Below are 25,510 nucleotides of genomic sequence, written 5' to 3'. Positions count from 1 at the left end.
ATCATTGCAGTGGTTTACATTAAATGTCCTTTTTTTTAAATCTCAGAACACCTATACAATTTTGCATATTTTTCTTTGAATGTATGCTTGGTTTAATTAAGCGATATTATGGTAATAATAACGTGCATTTTTTTCCCTTCACATATATGCCATGCCCTACTCGAATTGCCCTAGATTCAGCTATGTTTACCAGGTCTCTATCAACCACTCCGCCAGCCGCGTGAGATTTCAGTGGGCTGGCCTAGGAAGAACAATCAACGTCACCAGCTCAGTCCTGCAGAGGCACGTTGAATTGTGCATGCAGTCTTGCTGCAGCCGAAATCTTTCATGTATAGGCATAACACAAATTGAGAGTGCACCCATTTCAGGCTTCAGACCAATAACAGTATGTGGTTTGATATCGTATGATACCATCGTATGATACCATCGTATGATACCTTCGCATGATACTTTAATATTTGCAGTTAATTGATGTATTAAATGTTGTCAAACGGTCGAAAGCTTCGTTTGTGCGTGTGTACTATGGGGATTACGGTTGATAGACCTACCAATAGTACACTGCGTCCCTATGTTGCCTTCTGGTTTGAGCTCAGGAGCAGGCATGTTGCAACGTGACAGCAGGGCCCCGTGCAGCACATCCACGCCCCCCTCGACCAATGAGAGTATTTGTGGGCGGACCCAGGTGGAGTTGTTGTTCACTGCCAGCCAATGGGATTGGTTACTTACAAATTCAGAGGAGAAGAGACAGAGGCACGTGTACCTCTCCGTGTTGACTGGGGTGCGGAGAACCGAAATGTGTGTCATAGAATAGATCTGAAACGGACCCACTGTTGACGGTCGACAATCGTGCTTTGGGTAGTCCTTGATGTGAAACATTTACTTTTAAATCTTAACTTTAATATAGATTCATATCGTTCGTTTGGTCGGAATATCAGCAATCCCAAGCGTCAACGCGAAAGAATTCTGAGGTAATTGTCGTCTCTTGAGTGATATGTATTTGTCTGACTGTTAGGATTTTTGATGCATTTGTTTAGGAAGTTCATACAAATGTGTTTGTACATTCTGTAATAGTTATCCATAACATTGGAATCGCCTAGCTTTGTTCCTTAGCTTCGTGCATTTGCTTCAGTCACGGCAAACCTGAGCCTAAACTTGACATGTTAGTAACAACGTTTTTAGGAAAATAATGTGAAGTCCGATACATGTAATAGGCCTAAGTTATATACTTGTTGTTACATGGAAAGTACTTGGAAAATACACACGACGGTTCACGAGGCAAATGTGCAGCCATAGTATTTTAGTATTTCACCATTAATGCATGACGTATTCGTTCGAAAGATTACTGTATGTGCGGAAATAACATTTTATTCAGCAAGTCTGCTGTACAGCAGGACTTTATAACTGTAATGGATGGACTAAAAATATTTTATTAGGAGAAACTTGAGATTGACCTTCGCAGTGTAGGCTATCTACAATCATGACAAGCTATGAGGAATTCATCATTAAACTGGTTAAGCACTTGCACTACTGTACACGCCCACATGAGAGGGCTGTTAAGTTACTGCTAAATTATGCTCAACGATATAAAATGTAAATACAAAAAATGACTTTGCAGTTTTAGATTGTTGTCATATAATGTGTAGCAGAGGAGTGCCTTGATCATGTAAACTAATATACTCTTTTGCATACAAATTAGCAGATACCATTGCGTGCATAGACACCTTTCAAGTTAATTGGCCATTCTTGAGTTGGTCACAAGTAAAAAATTCCAGTTCCCTAAGTGATTTTGGTAATCTGAGCAAAGTGTGCTAGTTTGTCCATTGGTAATTGTTGGCAGTCTTCTGTCAAACTAATGTGAGATCATTGGAACAGGGCAGCTGACAGGGCTGTAGACCAAGGGAGGTAGGCAGGCAATTGTCCCTTAAGTGACAGACATCCACATGCATCAAGAGAATGTGTCAGGCTCAATGTGTCTCATGGTGAGGTGACTCAAGGTATTGCAGTTTCGCTTCACACTCTGCTTCGCACTCGCATACACACATGCACAATCACACACACTCACTGAGTGTGAAAGGCAGAGGGCTTGAAAGCAGTAGCATGGATGCTAAACCCATGATAACCTGTCGTGACTTGAACTACCTGCCTGACCCATACTGAGCAGACAAAGGGGCAGCAAATCAAGCGTCTGGAAGTAAAAAGAAAAAGGACAATAAGTATTCGTGAGAGCTCGGGGAAAGAGCTGACGTACACAGAGATAACCATCCTCTCGTCACAGTAAAAAAAAAAAAAACATACAAAGGCAATTTCCTCAGACTGTTACCTGTAATAGCCAACCAGCTTTGGAAGGGCCTTGGGTTTCATTTAGAATCCCTAGGTGTATTTTAAAATGGGAAAGGTCCTATTGGTCAGGGCACCGTTTCCGGAAAGACCATGACGGAAATATCATGCTGGTATTATGTAAGAGAGAGGTGAGTTATTGGGGTTAAGCAGTGTGACGCCAGGAAACACATGTTTGTCCATGTTCATACTACATCAAGGCTGTGTACATTTGGACCACATGGAGCAAGTGAGTGGCATATCTTTGGCTAATGATCAAAAGATCTAATAAAGGTCTGTGCTAGGTATCGAACAGAAATGTTAGCAAGGTCTTCTAGACTCAAATCAGACTTATCTGCTCCAGTTAGCAGTAGTTTCTGAGTTGGAGGCAGCTACATGTTTGGTTCCCAACTGAGGTATTAGAGTTAGTAAGTCATTGTTCCCAAATTAAATGAATCCTCTGTTATTATTAAAAGGCCTCATAGGATGAGGGCGTAGAAGGAAACACGCAGTTACGTTCTAGGGAAATGGCATTGACGTTAACCATAATTGCACTCAACATGGGCCCTAGATAAGCTCAACTAGTTGTTTTACAAATGTCCAATATGCATGTGTAACACATGTGTAGCACCTACTGCTGCATGAGACTATTGTCACACTAATACCTGCAATGCTGTAGACTCATTCACTCTACTGCTAAGTACAGACGGCCCAAAGTTGGAAACCGTGTCAAGGGATCCACACAGTCTACATTTTGCTCTGACTTCACCCATGTGGATTTCTTTATCTCAAGGTAGCTTGTAGACAGGCCTATTATAGGCTACTTTTTCCCTACCAGACTATGACGTGGGCTGTCTTGGCGTTGTGTTGTTACTGAATTTAGTGGGTTACTTGGTATCAGCTTTTTTCGTCCCCACTTGGTTACAACTGATATATTGGTCATCTTAAGGTAGCCTGCTCATTTGTCAAGTCTTAAATAATTTGAGTAGAATGGATACATCAGAGATCAACAACCTATTGGATTTCATTTTGGTGCCCAAACAAATGAAATTTATGCATACACATAGCCTATATATGAATTAGAGTGCTGTGTCCCTGTCGGACCAGCCCAGCCCCTAGCATGCTGCTAGCAGTAGGAAGCGTCCTTCATTGGCCAGAAGGTTTGTCCAATGAGGGGCCGAGAAGGCTTGCGGGAAGCACATCCTAGAACACGTGCATCATCTGAGCAGAGAGCTGAGATTGGGAAGGGACTGCAATGAGCCAGCTCCACGCAGGTTTTTTACGCAGTAAACACATTTTTTCTGTCGTTGCGGACGTGAGAAAAACTGATGAACATTCTTAACTACAACGGAAAGTGATGTTCAAGCTGGCTGGCATCTCATAAAAGCTACTGATAAACGGATCGCAGTGCTTTTGTTGCAACCCGAGACTTTGCTCTTTGCATCGTCCCATCTGTAAATCGCGGTAGGGAATGCATTTGTCAGCGTTAACTTATTCGCAGTGATGTATTTAGCAGATGCTTTTCTCCAAAGCAACATAAATGGGGGATTTGAACATGCGATCCTTAGATATGCAGCCAAATTATCTACCACTGAGCTAAACTCAATGCCCGATTGTATTTTAACGATCCTGTCTTCTCTATTCCCTACGACAAAATCGAATGGTTTTGCGTGAAGCATACTGTTACTGTCAAGTTTTATTATGTCAACAAAAAATGCACATAGAAGTTTTAAATTGTATTTGTTTAAACACAAATAACAAGTCAGTTTCTCTGAATAACTACATGTTGCAAGACTGTATGACTGTCAAAAACGTGTTTGGAAAGGTCGGCTACAACGTAGCCATGCTTTAATGTGGTGTGCATGCTGGCTGTTTTCATTACTCAGATTGACACTGTTTTTCGATATGGCAACGCCTCGTTTACTAATAGGTGTGTTCGACTTTATGCAGCACCGGCGGCGCCGACAGCCGCCTGCAGCCGTCTGCCTTGAAGTTGAGAATGCCATTGGCTGCTTCAAGTCAGCCGGGCTGCAGGCGACGCCGGCGCTGCATGAAGTCGAACGCACCTAATAATTCCTCCTCCTCTCTGGCAGTTCTGTGTCATTACACTGCATGAGCTTATCATGTTCAATATATATTTTTTTTGCCAACTCGGCCTACAGGCAAGCCCTTTAACCATACCTAACCCAAGATGGGCCAGCTCCATATTGAATATTTGAAGCAACGAAGGTTAATTACTTCACGCTCACCAGTTTCATTGTGGTCTTAGCAGAGGATACATGTGACTTTGTTAGATTTACTCCTATTTGAATGAAGTTGCTTTTTTTATTCCATGTTTGTCCATTTGCAGAGATTTTTTTTTTTATTGTATTTTTTTTTTTAACCAGTTTAAACACAAACCGTCTTGCCAAATTAGAATGACTTGATAATTGACGAAGGCTGCATCTCAGTGACCTGTCATTGTAATCTGCACCATAAAGCAGGCTTTCTAAATTGTTATTCCCCCCGCAAATAGATTTTGCTTTAAATGCCTGTCTATGCTCGTCATCCAGCACACTTAGACAGCACACGCGTATTTCGTTCAAGTCTTAAGGATTGGCCTCTGCAGTGTCCAGCTAGGGCCCAACTGGCAAGCAGTCTTCTGCCTGACCCTGAGCCTCATCAGCCTTAGAGACTCAGGCTTCAACCCCCCCCACACACACACACACACACACACACACACACACACACACACTAACACACCACCACCCCACGTCAGACAAAGTTGTTTTAGTCCACCTCCAGCTGCCTAAGGCCTCTGGCACTGTGTCCATGTATGTGCACTTACTGTGGGATTACTGGATTACCGGTGAGTAACTCCAGGGCGTAAATAGGGAAGGACACTACCTGCGTAGATGGGTGACCTGTTGGGTCACTTGAAATAACCCAGGCAGCCTTAATTGTCCCAACGGGTCTGCGCTTAAGGGCAGTTTGGGGCGAGTGTTTGCTGGGCTTATCAGTGTTTTGGACTGCTTGTCTGCTGGAGTCTTACCTATGACGAGGGTTGCATTTGGGCTGTGCATGCAAATGGCCCATTTGGGGATTTTCGGTTAATCCACCCCGTGCACAGTTTACCTAGGCACTTGTTGCATGTAGCTGGACTGGGAGTTGTTTTTCTTTGAGAAGGTTTCTGGAGGAGGAGGACTGGTTTGAACCAGATCTCCGGGAACTGGACCAATAGTTGGGTGCATGAACACACACAAACACAGATGCGCGCACACACACACATCTACAAACCCTGTTCCCCGCTGAGCGATCGTGCACCGAAATAAAGTCCATGTTGCTGAGAGTCAGTCACAGCGGAGTCCGGGGAGGAGAGGAGCTACGGGCCGCCACAGATGGAGGGAGACGGGCACTGACAGAAGGGAGAGAGGGGGGAGAGAGGGGGGAGAGAGGGGGAGACGATAGATTGGAAACAAACTCCTACAAAGATGCGCAGTAAACAACCGAGCAGTCGCAGGTGTATGTGTGAGGGTGCACGTGTGCCGGTGCACACACACACACACACACACACTTTATAATAATTCCCTTTGGCTTTCAACTTCAAAGGTTGCCTCCCTTTGAGGTGTTTAGGGGCAAATGAGTGGGCCATGAACCCCTTTGAGGTCCGGCAAGGGGGGGGGAGACTGGGGGGGGGGGGGGGTAATACTAAGTTGGTTTGCAAAAGAAAAGTGCAACAAATTGCAGGGAAGATAAATGTCATAGAAGATATGCCACACTGGAGAAAGCAGGATGCATTGTAACTCTTTGTTCTGTCTCCCCCCCCCCCCCCTTCTCTCTCTCTCTCCTCCAGGTGGTTCGACACCCAGCAGCACGGCCCCAGAGAGCAAGAAGACGCAGCGCAGATTGAGAAGAATAAATGAGTTCACACTCTTTTTTTCTCTCATTTTTCCTCTCTCTCCTCCGAGCAGCAGGCAGAGACACTGTCACAGCCCATCTGTCACAGTGCCACCAGCCAAGGCTGTTTCATAACACGTCGTTTTCCTTTGTCCCTAAGATTACCACAGAGTAATACTTGTTTACGTGACTGGACTTTCGAAGATACGCGTTAAGTGTTGGAGCTGGAGTTTTTTTGTTCTCACTCTCTCTTTCCACACCTCCGTTTCTCAACCCAGAAGGCGGGTTTGCATAAGCAGCACCTTGTCTGTTTTCGGAGCTGTTCTCCCAGGGGAAACCATGGTCTTCTCTCCTAAGTGTTAACCAACCAACATCAACCATGATTCACATGTGCTGTCATAGTAGTCCAACCTAAAAGCTGGAAAAAGACACGCACGCACAAAAGTTTCTCCATTATTTTCACTTGGCTGAGAGCGCGCGTCTCAACCAAGCTTTACCAGCCTCGTCCTAAACTAGCATGAGTTATGACAACTCAAACTCCGCCCCAGGAAGTGACAGTCGGGGGCGGCTGGGCAGGTCAGAGGAAGTGGAGGAGCGGGAGGCGGGACCAGGAGGCAACCCCCTGAACAACAACGGCGACGCGTCCGCTTCGGAGGGAACCAACCGGGAGCGAGGATCGTCGCCCGGCAGCGGGGGGTCCTCCGGTGGGGACCCGAGGGGCCCAAACTCAGACGACACGGACGGGCTGTCGAGCGGGAACGACTCCCGGGGGCGCCCGTCCACCCGGAGCTCCCACGGCTCCTCCAATGGCAAGGACTCGGCCATGCTGCTGGAGACCACAGACAGCAACAAGAGGTAAACCACTCCCATGCATTATGATTCAAAGCCACATGCAAACGGTGCGGCCGAGAACCGAGGCACCAGAAGTTCACAGTTCTAACAGCATTACAGTGGTTAGTGCCAAGTGGTGTGTTATTTAGACGGGTTAACTGCAGCATCAATCCGTGGATAAGAAATCGAAGCTTATTATTTACTGGGGCAGAATTCTCCCAAACTTAGTTCGTAACCGGGCGCTAAACCTTTGACATGGGATTACGGTGACAATTGTGTGTGTTTATTAATAGTTGGGAGCGAGGGGGTCCAGGTGGAGGTCCAAGGTCCCTCTGGCAGACGGTTATGCATTGTGCAGATTGGGCGACAATATGGCTGCCATTCTTGAAACAAAAGGGCTGTGGAAGGGTGGGGGGCCTACAGATGGCCAAGACCACATAACGGGTCAGGTCAGAAGAAGGTCGTCGTGTTAGCTCATAGCCTTCAGACTTGGCCGGCAGCACCGGAAAGTGATCTTGCCCCAACTCATCCCTCTCTCTCTCTCCCTCCCATCTCCTCCGCCCTCCCCCTTCGACGTCGTCTCCGCGGTTCCTCGCAGCTCCACCTCCCAGATCCCCTCCCCCCCCAGCAGCTCGCTGGCGTACAGCCTGCTGAGCGGCAGCTCCGAGCAGGACCCCCCCTCCACCTCCGGCTGCAGCAGCGACCAGTCGGCGCGCGTCCGCACCCAGAAGGAGCTGATGAAGGCCCTTCGGGAGCTGAAGATCCGCCTGCCGGCCGAGCGCCGCGGCAAGGGCCACTCGAGCACGCTGGAGGCCCTGAAGTACGCCCTCAACTGCGTCAAACAAGTCCGAGGTGAGTCCAGGGGGAGGCTGCGAGAGGGGAGGGGGGGGGAGGATGTTCCGGGTGACACCCCGTTTTGAGGGACGACAGCCTGTTGGGGCGCGATTGGCTTTTAGTTTTGTGACTTGACCTCTGACCCTGACCTCCTCAGCCAACCAGGAGTACTACCACCAGTGGAGCGTGGAGGAGTGTCACGACTGCAGCCTGGACCTGTCCACCTTCACCATTGAGGAGCTGGACAACATCACCTCCGAGTACACACTCAAAAACACTGTAAGTCTCACACACACACATCAACGAAAATACAAAAAGAATGTCAATAAAGAAGAGACTAATCCTGTTGTCCCACTCGCTCACTTTTCTTTCTGTCATCCTTCCCTCCTCGCCCCTCCTCGCCCACAGGACACGTTCTCCATGGCGGTGTCGTTCCTGTCGGGGAAGGTGGTGTACATCTCCCCGCAGGGCTCGTCCCTGCTGCGCTGCAAGCCCGAGCGGCTCCAGAGCACCATCTTCTCTGAGCTGCTGGCCCCCCAGGACGTGTCCACCTTCTACAGCAGCACGGCCCCCTGCCGCCTGCCCGCCTGGGCCGCCTGCATCGGCTCCGGTGAGGAGAGGGAGAGGGGAACCGTGGAAGAACCTGAGGGGGGAGGAATGGGTTGGAGGGAGGAGGGGAGGAAATGGAACATTTGAGGTCTGGGGGGAGGGGTGTTCAGATTGAGGAAGGAATAGAGGGAATGTTGGAAGTTAGGAAAGCATGGGGTCTGTTTTTCACTGGGAATCTGAATTAAGTGCACAAGTGCTCCTTCGGCCCTCTAACCCCTTCTCTCTCCCCCCCCCCCAGTGTCCCCCTCGGTGGAGTGCACCCAGGAGAAGTCCATGTTCTGCCGGATCAGTGCCGACCGGGCGCACGGCGGCGAGATGCGCTACTACCCCTTCCGGCTCACGCCCTACCAGCTGACCCTGAGGGACTCGGACTCCTCCGAGCCCCAGCCCTGCTGCCTGCTCATCGCCGAGAGGGTCCACTCTGGATACGAGGGTACGGGGTCCCGCGCAACACATTTCAAATGTCTTAAATAACATTTAAAAAAAAAACATCTTTCATTTATAACAGACTCATTTGCGAGCACGTGCAAAGTCATGGCGTCATTAGAATCTAACCTCTTATTTTGACTTGGTTTTTTTCTCCCCATCTTCCCTCCCCTCAGCTCCCCGCATCCCCACAGACAAGAGGATCTTCACCACCAGTCACACTCCCAGCTGTCTGTTCCAGGAGGTGGATGAGAGGTCAGTACCCCAGCATTCCGAATCACCACCAGGCTTCCCGATGATGTAACCTCTTGGGGCTGCTGTCACACTGAGGATGTCGAGTTAACATTGCGTGGACGTCAAGAGGGTCAGGGTTGGGTGACCTGGGCATCGCGATAACGTTGCATTGTGGTTGTTGTTGTTGTGCAGGGCGGTGCCTCTGCTGGGCTACCTGCCCCAGGACCTGGTGGGGACCCCAGTCCTGCTTTACCTGCACCCAGAGGACAGGCCCATCATGGTGGCCATCCACAAAAAGAGTGAGTTTCCCATATTTGGTTTATCCTCTCTCTCTCTCTCTCTCTCTCTCTCTCTCTCTCTCTCCATAATATTCATGTACAGAAGACTGCGTTCTAACCCAGGGACGCCCCCCCCCCCTTTTCTCCCCTCCCTCCAGTCCTCCAGTTTGCAGGCCAGCCGTTCGACCACGCTCCCCTGAGGATGTGCGCCCGCAGCGGGGAGTACCTGACCATCGACACCTCCTGGTCGTCCTTCGTCAACCCCTGGAGCAGGAAGGTGGCCTTCATCGTGGGCCGTCACAAAGTCAGGACGTAAGTCACAACTCCACACGCATCTCTCTCTCTCCGGTTTAGTCATTTTTCGACTTCGACATGAACTATTATTTCACAATTCTTTTTCTTAATACTATAAATGATATGTAAACCCAGAAAGCATGCCGACCACCCCTCCTCACTCCCTCCCCCCGTCCCTCCCTCCAGGAGCCCCCTGAACGAGGACGTGTTCACCCCACCGCGCGGCTGCGACCCGCGGGCCGTCACCCCGGAGGTGGTGCAGCTGAGCGAGCAGATCCACCGCCTGCTGGTGCAGCCGGTGCACAGCGGCAGCTCCCAGGGCTACAGCAGCCTGGGCTCCAGCGCGTCCCGGGGCTCCCGCTCTCACGAGCGCCCGCACCTCAGCGCCGCCTCCTCCAGCGACAGCAACGGCCCCGCCGACGCCAAGGTCGCCGCGGTCGCCGCGCACAACCCCGTGAGTCGGAGCTGGACGGGTTTAACCCCTCGCACGCCTGCCATTGTGGCTATTGCGGCCGCGCTTTGAAGACGCAGGGATCTAAAAAAGTGTGGGAAGGAAGGAGAGCGTGCCGATGACTAAAACCCTCCCTGTCTCTCCTCCAGATGACGTTTCAGCAGATCTGCAAGGACGTGCACATGGTCAAGACCAACGGGCAGCAGGTCTTCATCGAGTCCCGCAACCGAGCGCCACTACGAAAGCACGCCGCCACAGGTGAGAACCAACCACGTCCCGAGAGGTCTAGTACCTGACTAGAAAGGAGGGACCAGTGTCGCCTCCCATGCACCGACAGGAAGTCAAAACAGTGTCTGACAATCCCCCCCCTCCTTTCTTCCCCTCAGGAGCGGTCGGCGGTCTCAGAGCCATCGGGGGCACTGACCCCATCAAGGACCTGATAGCAGATGTAGCTGGGCTTCCCAAGAACCCCCCCCCCACCGAGCAGGTCCGGAAAGAGCCCCCCAGCAACTACTCCTACCAGCAGATCAACTGTCTGGACAGCATCATAAGGTGTGTGTGTGTGTGTGTGTGTCCTGGGTCAAACAGCTCCACTTTCAGAAGCCAAGTACACGTGTTCAAAGCGTGACATCTGAACCTAGAACGTTGGTGTCCTGCCCTGATGCCGCCATGCCAGCTGGTACGCCTTCTCATGACATCACTTCCTGCCCCTCTCAGGTACCTAGACAGCTGCAACGTTCCCAACACGGTCAAGAGGAAGTGCGGCTCGTCCTCCTGCACCGCCTCGTCCACGTCGGACGACGACAAGAAGCAGGAGACTTCCAGCACCGCCAAAGGTACACACTCACACACACTCACACACACACTCACTTTTGGAGAAAAACAGTGGGCATGTAAAATAAAAAGTAAAAATAAATGGTAAAAAATAGAATTTCTGGTCACATTTCTGCCGTAGTCCAAGCGTGGATACTAATTAAAGACAGCAGTGGAGGACTGGGGAGTAGGACAGACTCATCGCAGTCTGCCATGAGCTTATTGCAGTTCCCCTGTTTTACCACAAGCTGCTAGAATCCATCTGCCAGTGAAAGCAGGGGGCTGAGGTCTCCGGACAAACAAACAAAATTGAGACCAAATCACTGAAATGACGCTCCTAACTTTTGAAAGATCAAAGGTTTTTCACTAGTTTGGGTCACTGATTGCACAGGGACTATGTACAATTTATATTGAATTATGATGTATTAACTTGGAAAAATATTTTGAAGAGGAACTATTGGATGATTTTGCCAATTGGAACGAGCACCCCCCCCCCCATTTCTGTGTATATATATCCAGCTTGTCCCTGCAGTACCACACACAAACCAGCACCAGAGGCAGTCTGTTCACTTGCCAACGAAGGAGCGAGTGTGTGTGTGTGTGTGTGTGAGTGCGTGCGAGAAAGTGAGAGAGCTAGGATAAGCCCCTCCAAAGAAGCCCGTCCCTCAAATCCGTTTCCAGTTGGCTGACTCTTCCAGGACTGCTTGTTGACATACTTGTGTTGAAAGGGGCGGGGTTTCTGAGATCATTCCGAACAATGACTCACCGAGGTCTGTCTGTGTCTGTGTGTGTGTGTGTGTGTTGCGTGCGTGGCGTGCAAACGGGTGTGTGTACGTACCTCCGGTACTCGCACACGTGTGAATTGCGTCGTGCGTGCGTGCGTGTGTGTGTGTGTGGCGCTGCAGGTCCGGCTGTCTCCTTGGTAGGGGACTCGGCTCCGATGCCGCCCCTGGCCATGCACAGTAAGGCCGCGAGCGTAGCGTCAGTCACCTCCCAGTGTAGCTTCAGCAGCACCATCGTCCACGTGGGAGACAAGAAGCCCCCCGAGTCAGGTGACAAAACACACAAAACTCTCGAGCCCACTCTGGGGGGGGCAGGGGGGGGGCGCGCACTCGCTTAACTGTCTGTCGGGGCATCTCTCGCTCTCTTCCTCCTGCTCTCGCTCGCCTCGCTCACTCCCTCTCCCGTCTCTACCTCTCTTTTTCTCTGTCCGTTTGTGACTTGACCTCTCTGTCTTCCGTGTCGCTTTATCTCTCTGTGTCCACGCATACTTTCTATCACCGTGTCCTCACGTCCAGTTGTCCATCTAGTCACCGTTCAGCTGAAGTCGGTGTCGTGTAGTGGCTTTTGTTGTCCGTGTTTGCCCTTCGTCCTAATCGTTGTCTTTTTCCCCTCCCTCTTTATTAACCTCTTTCTCTCCACCCCGTCTCTCGTTAGTCCTCAAGTGTTTTCTTAACCAAGCGTCTTCACTTATCAAAACCCTTCTGTCTGTGTTATCTTCATATAAGTCTCCCTTTGATAACACCCCCTCCCCTTCTGTTTCTCTTCTGCAGACATCGTCATGGAGGAAGCCCCGCCCACTCCGACGCCAGCCCCTCCCCCCGCCGCCCCAGCCCCCCCGGCTCCGCCCGCCGTGGCCGTGGCCCCGCCCAGCCCGGCGGCCCAGCCCGAGAGGGAGGGCGCTCGGCGAGGGGGCCGCTTCGGCCTGACCAAGGAGGTGCTGTCGGCCCACACGCAGCAGGAGGAGCAGGCCTTCCTCTGCCGCTTCCGAGACCTCAGCCAGCTGAGGGTGTTCGACCCCGCCTCCGCCCTGCGCTGCCCGCCCACCGCCACCAGTCCCTTAGCCAGAGGTGAGACGCCCGACGGCACCCCTCTTGATGTATCGAAGTTGTATTTTTCAGTTATAAAAAAGGGTCTTATGTTCATTCCATGTTAACTCTCCCTCCTCCTCTCCCTCCTCCTCCTCCCGTTGTCTCCTCCAGGGGCACGTTGTTCCCGTGACTACCCAGCAGCAGGGGGCAGTAGTGGCCGGCGGCGTGGCCGGGGAGGCAAGAGGCTGAAGCACCAGGAGAGCAGCGACCAGAGAACCCCCCTCCGGGGCCCCAGCGCCGCCAACGCATGCCCCTCCACCTACCCCCTGCCCATGCCCCTGGGCGCCCCCACCACCTCCTCCTCCTGGCCCACCTCAGTGGCCTCCCAGGCCAGCCTTCCCTCGGTGCCCTACCCCCCCGGCATGCTGCCCATCTACCCCATTTACCCCCCGCTCTCCCAGCCCGTCCCAGTCCCCGACCCCTCCCTGGCCGTGGGGCTCCGCTTCCCCGCCCTCCAGACCCCCCAAATAATGCCCCCCATGATGACCCTGGTGCTGCCCAACTACATGTTCCCCCAGCTCAACCCCTCCATACCCCAGATGGCGGGGCCCATGGCCCAGCCCGGCGCCGCCGTCATGCCCCCGGGCCACCAGCACTTCTACAACCCCAACGCCGCCTTCCCCTTCGCCGCCCCCATGGCCCAGCCCCTCCCCATGCCGGCCGGCGTGCCCGTCCAGGGCCCGCGGGCCCCGTCCCGCTCCAGCACGCCGCAGTCCTGCGGGCAGGCGCAGGCCGAGCGCGAGGGCGCCGACTCGCCCCTCTTCCAATCGCGCTGCTCCTCCCCCCTCAACCTGCTGCAGCTGGAGGAGTCGCCGAGCAACCGGCTGGAGGTCGCCACGGCACTGGTCGCCACGGCGCTGGCCGCCGCGCCCTCCGCGCAAGGGGCCGGGGCCGGAAGCGAAGGCTCCTCCAACCAGAGGAGCTCCGAAGACCACTCCAAGGAGAACGAGAATGTAAGTTCAGAGAGAGAGAGAGAGAGAGAGAGAGAGAGAGAGAGAGTTACACCCACACCCAGTTGAGGTTGTCAAAACACGACCAGCTCTCATCCATTTCTCTGGACGAGGACAAAAAGAGGTTCTCCCTCTCATCCCTTCCCTCCGACTCTCCAGGGGGAGACCAACGAGTCCAACCAGGACGTCATGTCCACTTCCAGCGACCTGCTGGACCTGCTCCTCCAGGAGGACTCTCGCTCTGGCTCCGGCTCCCTGGGGACGGGGTCCTCGGGGTCCGGCTCGGGGTCCGGCTCGGGGTCCTCCGGGTCCGGCTCGGGGTCCGGCTCGGGTTCCAACGGCTGCAGCTCCTCGGGCAGTGGCACCAGTAAGTAGCGCTCCCCACACACACACCCACACCTCCTGGCTGGAGTTATCGACAGATAGGGGAATCCAGTGGGAGTCGCTGATGTTGTAGCCAATACCGCCTACACAAACCATCAACTGCAGCCTGGCTGACAGACATAAATGCAACTTGGTTGCCAACAAATTGCTGTTTCGTGTTAGTATGTTTGGTGGGTCAACCAGAGAGAGAAGCCCATTAACCCCTTAGATGAGCGTGAGTTCTAAATATTTCCGCTCCCACCAGACTGAGTTATTTTTCCGAAACGGAAGCTAGCCAGCTTTAGTTAGCTTCCGTTACCTAGCAAGCTAGCATAATACTCGTAGCAATGCTACTACCTGCTAGGGTTACTTGTTAGCTTCTTCATTGTACATGTTGAAGCCGTACTATAGCGCTTGTCACGTAGTTTTTGTCTATCGGAAAATAGTCAGTTGGAATGTTCGAAATCACATATGTGCGACGCTACTCCTTAATGGGTTAAGAGAACTTAGAAAGCATAGCGAGGATCTAACCTTCGACCCCCCCCCCCCCTCCCCCCCCCCCCCCTTCCCCAGGGAGCAGCCAGAGCAGCCACACCAGCAAGTACTTCGGCAGCATCGACTCGTCGGAGAACGACCACTCCCGCAAGCCGCCTGCGGGGGGCGCCAGCGGCGACGAGCAGTTCATCAAGTCGGTCCTGCAGGACCCCATCTGGCTGCTGATGGCCAACACCAACGACACGGTCATGATGACCTACCAGATGCCCGTCAGGGACATGGAGGCGGTGCTCCGGCAGGACCGCGAGGCCCTGCGGCCCATGCAGAAGCACCAGCCTCGCTTCACCGAGGAGCAGAAGAGAGAGCTGAGCCAGGTGCACCCCTGGATCCGCACGGGGCGCCTGCCCCGCACCATCAACGTCTCGGTCAGTTTCCCGCAGGCGCACACACATGCACGCACACCGATAAAGCCAGACACAAACTTAAGATATAGCTTTACCTGTAGCTATATATATCGCAGACACTCATGAGCCACGGTTGCGCTTCTGTTTCTAACCCCGTCCGCCTTTCTTCCGCCCGTCCTCCAGGCCTGTATGGGGTGCAAGTCTCCCCCCCTGGCCGCCCCTTACGACGTGGAGACCCACGAGATGGAGCTGGGCGGCGTCCTGGAGGCGACCGAAGAGGGCGCCGCTCAGGAGAAGGCCAAGGCCCAGCCCGACGCCGCCATGGACGAGGGCGAGGCCTCTCACGGCAAAACCCAAGGAAACGACCAGGAAATGACCACAGAGGAACAGGAAGTGACCTCGCAAAAGGCGGTTGCCACTGTTATGACCCACTGAGGAGGAGGTGGTTACAGAAGAACGAGAACTTTGTTAGGTTTTGTTACCTTCCTACCTGGACGGCAGCCATCTGAGAAATGTGCACCTCGGGGTCAAAGAGTTGAACGCCACGTCGATATGAGGGTTTTGATTGGTTGAGTCAGTACGAAGGTTTTAATTGGTTCTCAGGGCATTGAGGGTAACTGAAGTGCGTTTGTGCCGGGACAACTGCCGTTATTTAATCGTCCTCATTGGCTGGCCTCCGAATCAATCATCCCTCTGGGTCCAATCAGTAACTTTGTTCTCTCTAGTATTGTATCTATCAGTATCCCTTGATGGTCAACTCCAGCAACACAACACACTCGGTTTTTAAGAGTGAGACATTGCATTGTGCACATTTTGTTGTTTTTCTTATTTAATTTATTTGTAATATAATGGTGAAAAACACTACAAAGAAAGACAAAGATGTGAAAAGACATTGAATGTGTTTCGAAATTGCCAATTTCTTTAAGATGGTGTGTTTCACTGCAGTCTACCCCTGTCTTGAGATATATTGGGCTCTACTGTACAGTTCAGAGCCCAGTTGGGTGAACTCACATCATATAAAATGGGGGAGTTCAGCTGCTAATCCCTCCTGTTTTGAGTTTCTTTTTGTTCAAATGTTTTCAGATCATGAGAAGGTATATTTTCTTCTCCATCTTGTTTTCTTGTTTGGAAGTGGTTATTTTCTTCACTTACACAAATGCCAGTCGTTTAGACCAAATGTACATGATAAACCTGGTTTACTTTTACTCTAAGCGGTAATGTATATTTTTATACTTAAAATGACTAAAGTCGGTCCAAAATGAAGTTGACGGGTGTTTTATTTTATTTGAGTCAAAAGTGATTTTTTTTTAACAAGCTTTTGGCGGGTCTTTATTAAGAGAGTTTGTCGATGAATGCTCTGGAAGAGAGTAGAGGCTGGTTGTTTCTGTGGCGACACAATCATGTCACTCACAACACTGAGTGACAGTTGGACTTCTGGGACTGGGTATCCATGGTCAGGTGACCTCAGTTCCCACTTCTCATTGGGTGGGCATTATTCTGTGTGATCTCTTTACAATGAGAAATTGTCAGACAGGATATGGTTCAAACTGACAACTGACATTTATGCAAGGATTCTGGTTGGACAATCCCACAAGGCTTGGAAGTATGGACGCTCTGATTGGCTGCTTTATGGGCAGTTGAATCACATTGGTTGAAAGAAGTTCGAACAACAGGAAACACGGAAGTTGCAGCACCAAGAGAGCTTCAACAGTATTTTTCTCTTTGTCTCTCCCCTCTTCACTGTGGCACTGTTACTGGTGATGTATCATTCTCCTTTGTCCAGTCGGTGGTTTCTGCAACAGTTTGTAATTATTTTTGTGAATTTCTTTGTATAAAAATGGACAAAATAAAATGAAATGAAATATTTTCTTGTTTGCTCAGGACTTCTTTGATTTTTGTCATGATCCGACTGCTAACAAGCTTCTGTTTCCAGGGCTCTGAAGTCCTTTTCCTCAACAGTTGTGCTGGAATCCAGAGAGAAGGAGAAGCAGGACATCGGTTTTATTCTGAACCACATTCTTTTATACACTCACTGTGGTTTCCACCCAAAGTGACCACCAGAGCCCAAAAAAGACCCAAGGAATGCCCTGCAAGTGGCACCACTCCTCTGCACCAACACACATCCACTCACACACACACACATTCAGACACATTTGATTATGAAGTCATTTCACTCTGATGATAAAGATTAAGATAATTGCCACAAGAAAGAATTGGTTCTCCCATAACGAAGGGGTTCAAAGAAGACTACATAAATATGTTGAAGAATGCACTGTATTTAGGCATCTAGTAATTTCCCTCTGTAAGTTAAACTATAATGATTTACCTGGAAAGAACCCATTCCTTTTTGACAGAATGATCTATGTGTATCATGTCCAAAGAAGTTTAATGTTCCCCCCATTTTACCATGAAAACATTTCCCTGGTCCCATAACCTTCCTCCATACTATGACTGCATGCTCTACAGAAGGTTGTGTGTGGTTTCAGCGGCTTACAATTTTTTCTTTTCAGGTTGGTGTGCCCTACCTGTAGCCAACAGTTTAGTGAAGTGCTCATTATACATAAGACACTGTCTCTCTGTCTGTAACACTCTCTTGCACACGTCTTGGCATGGTCCATTACTGTGCATATGTAACTAGAACATCAGAGCTTTCATCCAAGTTTTCAGTTTTCATCAGAAAAAGCTAACTTCTTTTTAAGTAGTTGTGTAGAAATCGATCTGCCTATTCCACAATTCAAATGGCTGTCTGAATTGTTAAAAATAAAACTGGAACAAAATATTGTTAAAAACAATAGAAGTATATCTGAAAAATGAAACAAATAAAACCTAACACAACGTTTACATATACAAAACAAGAAGTAAATGAAACCAAATGAAAAACTCCCACCACTATAATGACCCTCCTCTTTCTCCCAGCTCCTGCTCTCAGACTCCCTCCCTTCTCCTTGCCTCCTCTCTTCCCTCTCCCTCTTTCTCTGGATAGATCTCTCTCTGGGACTAGGAGGACGCCAGGATGGGGTTGAGTGTGTGTGTGTGGAGCATTTGTTATCTTCTAACCCTGACTGTGAGATGGACCCAAGCACAAGGTCAGACCAACTTCACCAGGTGAGTCTTGTTGCGTGTTGCTCTTGTTTGAAGACTATTGACATCCTGCCTCTATGTACCAAGGTGTCTCAGTGTGTGTGTGTGTGTGTGTGATGTGCTTTAACCTCAGTGTTTTCATTCTGCACATAATGCCAGAGTCTACTTTTCACCCCTTTTCAAGTGTTACCCCTTCTCTGAAGATATGTTACATAATTCGATTTTTCTCTAAATAACAATACAAAAGAAGAAGAACTTGTGGTGGTCCATGAGAAATAATGGTTTCTAGTCTTGTGGACAGAGAGCAGTGACATGCCCTAGTTTCACATATCATTGGCATCAAATGCCCTCCTTAAGCCTGGTGTTCAGTTACCCTGACGTCGCAAAGCTTTCCAAGTCTTGTGATTCTCTGAACTCTTGTCCGAGTGGGATTAGATCTTCTGGAAGGTTGAAAGATTACTAGGTTATAATTCCACGTTAGATTAGACATAAACAAACACAACAGACCAAACAGTAGTTTGTGAGCTGCGTAGGTCGCCAGCAGTAGATGACCAGAGAGGGCCCCAGAACCACAGACATGTTTGGGATTTTGGACCACTGTTGGTTTTCAACACCACAATCACCCCAAAGCAATGTTGTCTGGATCTGTGGAGCCTGTGTGTATGAGCGTGTAGCATGTGCTCGACATCTTGTGTGTTCTCTATGTACCGAGGCATCTTTGTGTGTGTGAACATGCGTCATGTTCCACTTGTCAACCCTTCTCAAGGTCATCTGAAGATCTGTCCTCTAATGGGGGGTTTAGAAATAGATTTTGGACAGAAGAAAAAAAAGAAGGGTTTAAATATACAGGCAAGGCAGCAGAGGAGGAGTGTGTGTCTGTGTGTGTGTGTGTGTGTGTGTGTGTGTGTGTGTGTGTGTGTGTGTGTGTGTACATGTGTGTGTGTGTGTGTGTGTGTGTGTGTGCGTGTGTGTGTGTGCTCACTATCAGACAACACAGCACTCTAACCCACAGTTGCCTACAAGCTTTGAGCTTATTTGGTTTTTAACCATTAAATCTTTATTCTTAGGCAAAAGCTGCATTAACAAGTCTGGGGACCTGTTGTAAAGTTTCAGAGAGTGTGCCATAGCTTTCATCAATGTGGGTCTTTTTTTGTGTGAGCACATGCATGTTTGTGTGTTTGTTTCCTAAACAGGGTTATATAACTACGCATGTGTGCTTTCTGTGTTCCAAGCTTTCAGACTGCACCCATGTACTCCATGATAATGCCCATATGTCATATTCACTTCCTAAATGTGCTCGGTCTGGCTACAGTGTTCATATGGCAAACTTTGAGGGCATGTGTGTGTACTGTACATGTGTGTGTGTTTTGTACAATCCACAACGCGCAATATACATATTTTGTGTTACAACCCTGGATTGAATCAACCTTTACAAAAACATTTCCTTGCTCATAGTTTGTAGGCCCTTCTCAGAATCAGAGAACAGACCCCAACTGTGTGTGTGTGTGTGCGTGTGTGTGTGTTTGTATAGGCTTCTTCCACAAAATGTCTGCAGCTGCTATTCCACAAAATAAACGTGTCAAATCATCAGCAGGGCACTGATTTGCAAGATCCTTCGATCATTTGACCTCTCCATCACATCTCTCTCTCTCTTTCTCTCTCTCTCTCTCTCTCTCTCTCTCTCTCTCTCTCTCTCTCTCTCTCTCTCTCTCTCTCTCTCACCCTCCCTCCCTCCAGGCCTATCTTCCTCTGTGGGGGCCACTTGGTGACAGACTCAGGCTTTGTGGGCAGCGAGGGTTTCCCCAGCCAGTACAAACCCAACAGCAAGTGTACCTGGTACATAACTGTGAGTCAGGACAATATGCTGCCCTCCTCCTTCTAACAGACAGGCCACTGAAACACAACAACACAACGAATACCATTAACACTGATAGACCCTGACCTTTCGACTCCCACACCCCAGTCTCAGCCCTTTCTCCTCCACCCTCCTTCCCCCCAAACACCCCATAATAACCCCTGCAGGTCCCCGAAGGCCACGTGGTCATGCTCTCCTTCCGCCTCTTCGACCTGGAGGCCGACCCCACGTGTCGCTACGACTACCTGGACGTCTACAACGGCCACTCCCACACGGTGCAGAAGCTGGGCCGCTTCTGCGGAACGTTCCGGCCGGGGGCGCTCCTCTCCACCTCCAACACCATGATGCTGGAGATGGTGTCTGACGCCAGCTCCGGGGGGAGGGGCTTTGTGGCTTATTTCAGCGGGGGGAAGCCTCATGTGGACGGTGAGGAGTCAGTCCTGTCTTCGGTTTGGGCTCCCTTTATCCTCTGTTTTGGTTTCTGTGTGGTCAATGTTGGTACCTCTTTCAACCCTCATCTCTCTGTCTCTCTTCATCCCCCCTCTCTGACCCCAGAGGACCAGTTCTGTGGAGGGAGACTGACAAAGTCGCAGGGATCCGTCAAGACTCCAAACTGGCCCAACTCGGATTACCCAGCAGGCATCAGCTGCTCCTGGCACATCTCCGTGGAGCCCAGCAACGTCAGGCATCAACCAATCCAATTCTATTGTGCAGCTCCAATATCAATGTTGAACCAATCAAAACACAGCTTTACAGCTCACATCTCTCTGTTAGACCAATCCTAACGCAGTATGTATGCACGCCTGTCGCCGCCTCATACAACAACTAGTGCATTGAAACAAGATGTAATTCGTAAATATTTTCAGGCCTTGTTGTGCCAGAAAAATTAATTGATCTTTAAGGCCTTGTTGAATCAGGTGTGTTTGGGACAGAAGAGAGAGGAGAGGGAGAGAAACATAAACACTGGTATAGGGGCCTTTCACGAGGAAATGTTCTGGAAGGTCCAGTCTTGGGTTACCGTGTGTGTGTGGGTGTATGTGTGTGCTTACTCGCCTTTTGACTGCAGCGCTGTGATGGAAGTATTAATGAAAGACCTTATTGAGGGAGATGGGTGTGCGAGGGAGAGAAGGAAAGAGAGAGAAATGGGGGAGGGGGTAAAGTGAGAGGGTGAAAGCCCCTCTGTATTCCAGAAATCAGACTCAACTAGGGTCAAACATATTACTGTAAAACTATTACACGTGCTTCCCTTAACTTCCCTTACCTCACCATACATGTCCACCGTACACTGCTGATTGGCCATGCGGTAAACATGTCACGTGTGTCAAGAGTTTGAGCTTGTCGTGTCTTTCAGGTGATCGAGGTCAAATTTCAGAAGCTTGACATAGAGGCCGACACTTACTGTCGCTATGACTACGTGGCCTTCTTCAACGGGGGGGAGAGGGACGACTCCCGACGCATTGGGAAGTACTGTGGAGACCGGGTCCCAGGGTAACAACCCCCCCCCCCCCCCCTCACACACACACACTGTGGTAACATGGTGCATGTTTTTTCTCTGAAGAACTTTCCCTTCCTTTACTTTCCGTCTCTCTCTCCCAGAACCATTGTGACCAATGGGAACGAGCTCCTGGTCCAGTTTGTCTCTGACCTCAGTGTTACCTCAGATGGGTTCATGGCCCACTATTCCAGCGTTCCCCGGGGGTCCCGGACCCCCACGGCCGGGGGGGACACCCTCCACGGGCCTCAATCCGGCTCCCATATCCAGAAACCCGTCTCCAAGCCCACCAAACCAACCCCCAAACCCAAAACAGGCCTCCGGGTGAAACCTACCCCAAAACTGGCCACCAGGCCAGGGGTGAGAACACCAGTAAAGCCCCCTCTTGGTAAACCTACAGCCAGACCTGGTGTTAGGCCTACCCCTAAGCCCAAACCAGTTAAACCCGGAGTAAAGCCAACAACTAAACCTGGTGCCAGGTCTAACCCAACCTCTAAGCCTAGCACCAAGACCAAACCCACGCCTAAACCTGGAGTGAAGGCTAAAGCCAAGCCCACGGCCAAACCTGGGGGGAAGCCACCTCTAAAGCCTGGAGTTAAACCTGGTGTCAAGCCTACACCCAGAACAGGGATGAAACCTACTCCTAAACCAAAGACCAAACCTAAAGTGACAGCCAAACCTGGGAAGAACAAGACGATTACCAAGAAACCTGTTGCCAAGAAACCTGTTGCCAAGAAACCAGTTGCCAAGAAACCAGTTGCCAAACGTGAGTGTTATGACGTCACGTTTTCTTCTTTTATTTTGGTCAATGTCACACATTTGTTCATGTGTTCCTGAGCTAATGGTGTGTGTGTTTGTGTGTGTGTGTGTGTGTGCATGGTGTTTTCAGCCCTACCAGTAAACCCGCTGTGTACACAGGCCTGTAAGCGGACTGGCACTTTACAGTCCAACTTCTGCCCAAACGATTTTGGTGAGGCTCTTTCTCTCTCTCTCTCAACCTCTTTTCACGTATCCGACTTTCCATCCCTCCCCTCCTTTTCCACAATCACCTATCTATCACTCTCTCTGCTGACACTCTTTCTCCAATCTTTCTCTTTTTCTCTCCCACTCGCGTGCCATTTTTCGATGGCGCAGCCAACGCTCGAGTTGTTCTCGAGCGTTGCCATTGCTACAGAGCCCTTCTCTCTGCGTGAAGAGACAGAGGGGACATTACATAGACAGTGGCAGTCCGCCCATTCTCAAAAGATGGTCTCACCCAACCATGGGGAGCCATCCGTTTGGACGTATTAAAGTTAATGGAGCGTTTTACTGTCATTTTACACCATCAAAAGATGTTGCTGTGTCATACGTATTAAAGAATGTGTCACCTGTGTTTATCTGACTCACAGAAACAGGAAGTGCAGTGACGATAATGTGCAGGTGCCTTTCTTTCTTTCCGCTCATCCCTCTTTCTTTTCGCTCTCTTTCTTTCCGTCTTTCTTGACCTCTCTTTTTCTTTCCCCCCCCCTCTTCCAGTGATCACAGGTAAGGTGACATCCATTCTTCCTGGTGAGAGGGGCAGCGTGACAGTGGAAGTGGCCCTCATCAAGGCTTACAAGACTGGTCGCTTGCCTGTCACCCAATCAGGACCGCTTTCGTCGGTTACGGTGACCTCCACCTGCAAGAAATGCCCTGGTCTACGCAAGGGTAAGGACGCAATCCCAAACACACACACACGTCCATCCTGAATTCACACGTACACACACACAACATTTGATTGGTCGCTCTGTTCTTGCAGGAGCCAATTACGTGTTGATGGGTCAGGTGGATGCGGAGGGGCGTGGCCTTCTTAACCCCTCCAGCTTTTCCCTTCTGTACAAGGCGGTCCACGCCAAAACACTGGCTAGTCTCGCGCGCAAACCTTGCTGACCTCACAGTCAAGTCCAGCAGCCACAGCGGGGGGTGATCTGACACCTCATACTCCTCCTACCAAGCAGAAACACTATCAAAAACAGCAGCAAGAAAAAAGAAATGTGAGTCTTAATTGGCCAAACTTATAAAAGGGACAGGTTGATAACATAACCTCATGTAAAAAAAAGAAGAAAACATGAATTTGTTCTTGTATTTTCTATTTTCCCTTTTTTACACTCAGATATGGAAATTTGGATGTGTATATAAATGATATTTCTGTGATTAAAGGATGTATAACTGAAAAACGACCCTCCTAGAGACTCAAAAAGTGAACATCTACCCCTGGTGGTGAACTTTTGTATGGCAAACAAACCGAAAACGCACTTTTGCAACCACTACAAATGTGGTGTGTCGCCACCTAGTGGTATGTTTGGGTTTGGCTTCTCCCTCTTGTTAAGTCACTCCTGGCAAGAGAGGAAGTTCTGGCATAGGAGGGATACACACACACACACAGAGAGCTGGACGGATGCCATGATGAAAGGCTGTGAGACTACCTGCTCATGTCCCTCTCTTATTTATTCTTCATCACCCGCTCCTCCGCTGCAACTGTGTCTATTTTTGTCCTCTGTCGATCGCCCCTGTTTGTGCACCCATCTCATGTTACGCAGATCAGTTGCCTTCGGCAAGGCAGATGGAGAGAGGGAGCTTGATAGAGGGTGAGAAAGAGAGAAAGAGAGATAGAGAGATAGCGAAAGAGAGAGACAGAGATAAAGAGAGGGACTAATGGAAAAAGGCAGAGTGGGAGTGGAGAGAGTATGTGTGTGGGTATGAGTTTGTGTGTGTATGTGTGTGTGTGTGTGTGTGTGTGACACAACACCATAATGGCCAGCTGCTCCTGCAGTTCCCTAGCACTGACACAGCAGAAAACACCTATGTACACTCACACAAAGCCTGAAGGCAGGCTAACCTGGGCACTGTACCTGCAAATCTGGGCTTAAACATTTGCATCAAAATTTTAATAATTCAAAACTGCCAGACTGTCTGCCAAAGCTTCACTGGCTAACATTTAAATTAGTGTTACTTTCACTGCCTTGACACAAACACACAGAGGAATACAGGACACATTTATTTGGACGTTACTTTATTCAATTAGCTTCATCCAATCAATTAATTGATTTGCAAGGACTTTTTAAGCCACTGGAAAGGGAAATTAATCATTGTAATTCTTGTGCAAGGGATAAAGCAATGCTTGTTAACATCACAAGCTAATGAAAAATATAAATATACATTTGAATCATTAGAATGTATAAATCACAGGTCTTTCTCAGGTCTTGCTCACCTGAGAACATTAGTAGCCTATACAGGTAGTCTGTAGTTTAAACATAGTTCAACATTACAGCAACGTTTATAGGCTAGACTAGACATACCAACTGACTGCTTTAACATCTGATTTCATTCAAGTCTACGAGTCTTGACAGACTGTAAAATAAATGGCAACGACGGGGAAAGAGTCAACATTTCCCTTTGACTTGATACATTTACATTTAGTCATTTTTTACATTTAGTCATTTAGCAGACGCTCTTATCCAGAGCGACTTACAGTAAGTACAGGGACATTCCCCCCGAGGCAAGTAGGGTGAAATGCCTTGCCCAAGGACACAACATCATTTGGTTGGCATAGCCGGGAATCAAACTAGCAACCTTCTGATTACTAGCCCGATTCCCTCACCACTCAGCCATCTGACTCCCCGATACGATTGCCTGAATGCATGAAACTTCTGGCATGAACCCCACTCTGAGTGAAGTAGGTTCATGGAAAGCACTGACGTTCCGCACATGCTGTGGTGTTGTGATGTGGCGGGAAACCATGACAACACAGACACCTTACGACGAGGAAAAAGCTTTGATCGGGAACAGTACCGACTTTTATTCTTTGACCTCACGATTAGAAAATGGTTAGAAAGTATTTTCTCTATGCGCAATAAGTGCTTTGAAAACTCACAGATATAGGCCTATTATAGCCACATCGAGTCGGATTTTTACCAAAAAGGGAACCGGAAAAGGACAGGCTTTAGAAACAGCTAAAACAGGCCTTCGTGTAATTACACTACATACAGTAGGCTGGAGCAGATTCAGTTAAACACTCT

The 25,510-nt window shown here is 49.7% G+C and overlaps 2 protein-coding genes across 3 annotated transcripts; both read left to right on the top strand.

Annotated features, from left to right (window-relative positions):
• The first annotated feature begins 825 nt into the window (after nt 1–825).
• On the top strand, nt 826–16,899 carry per1b (period circadian clock 1b). Of its 2 annotated transcripts, XM_067261170.1 has the most exons (19): nt 826–968; nt 6,149–7,047; nt 7,622–7,875; nt 8,015–8,136; nt 8,266–8,467; nt 8,705–8,899; nt 9,069–9,147; nt 9,319–9,425; nt 9,563–9,716; nt 9,885–10,152; nt 10,299–10,407; nt 10,536–10,701; nt 10,867–10,985; nt 11,868–12,014; nt 12,516–12,812; nt 12,945–13,786; nt 13,943–14,150; nt 14,720–15,066; nt 15,229–16,899. In XM_067261170.1, exons 2-19 carry the CDS (start codon nt 6,710–6,712, stop codon nt 15,478–15,480), a joined length of 4,206 nt encoding a protein of 1,401 aa, XP_067117271.1. In that variant the 5' UTR covers nt 826–968; nt 6,149–6,709; the 3' UTR covers nt 15,481–16,899. The 2 variants fall into 2 exon arrangements, with proteins under 2 accessions (XP_067117271.1, XP_067117272.1); XM_067261171.1 differs by lacking the exon at nt 11,868–12,014.
• Nucleotides 16,900–18,058: 1,159 nt separating this feature from the next.
• Nucleotides 18,059–23,652, top strand: pcolceb (procollagen C-endopeptidase enhancer b). Its single transcript, XM_067261583.1, has 9 exons — nt 18,059–18,150; nt 19,864–19,972; nt 20,149–20,407; nt 20,537–20,661; nt 21,333–21,469; nt 21,578–22,239; nt 22,363–22,443; nt 22,989–23,159; nt 23,251–23,652. Exons 1-9 carry the CDS (start codon nt 18,059–18,061, stop codon nt 23,379–23,381), a joined length of 1,767 nt encoding a protein of 588 aa, XP_067117684.1. The 3' UTR covers nt 23,382–23,652.
• Nucleotides 23,653–25,510: the final 1,858 nt, after the last annotated feature.

The sequence above is a fragment of the Osmerus mordax genome, chromosome 23, assembly GCF_038355195.1.
Source record: "Osmerus mordax isolate fOsmMor3 chromosome 23, fOsmMor3.pri, whole genome shotgun sequence".
Lineage (NCBI taxonomy): Eukaryota > Metazoa > Chordata > Actinopteri > Osmeriformes > Osmeridae > Osmerus > Osmerus mordax.
The sequence above is the reverse complement of the archived record's forward strand: the minus strand, read 5'-3'. Positions and strand labels throughout refer to the sequence as shown.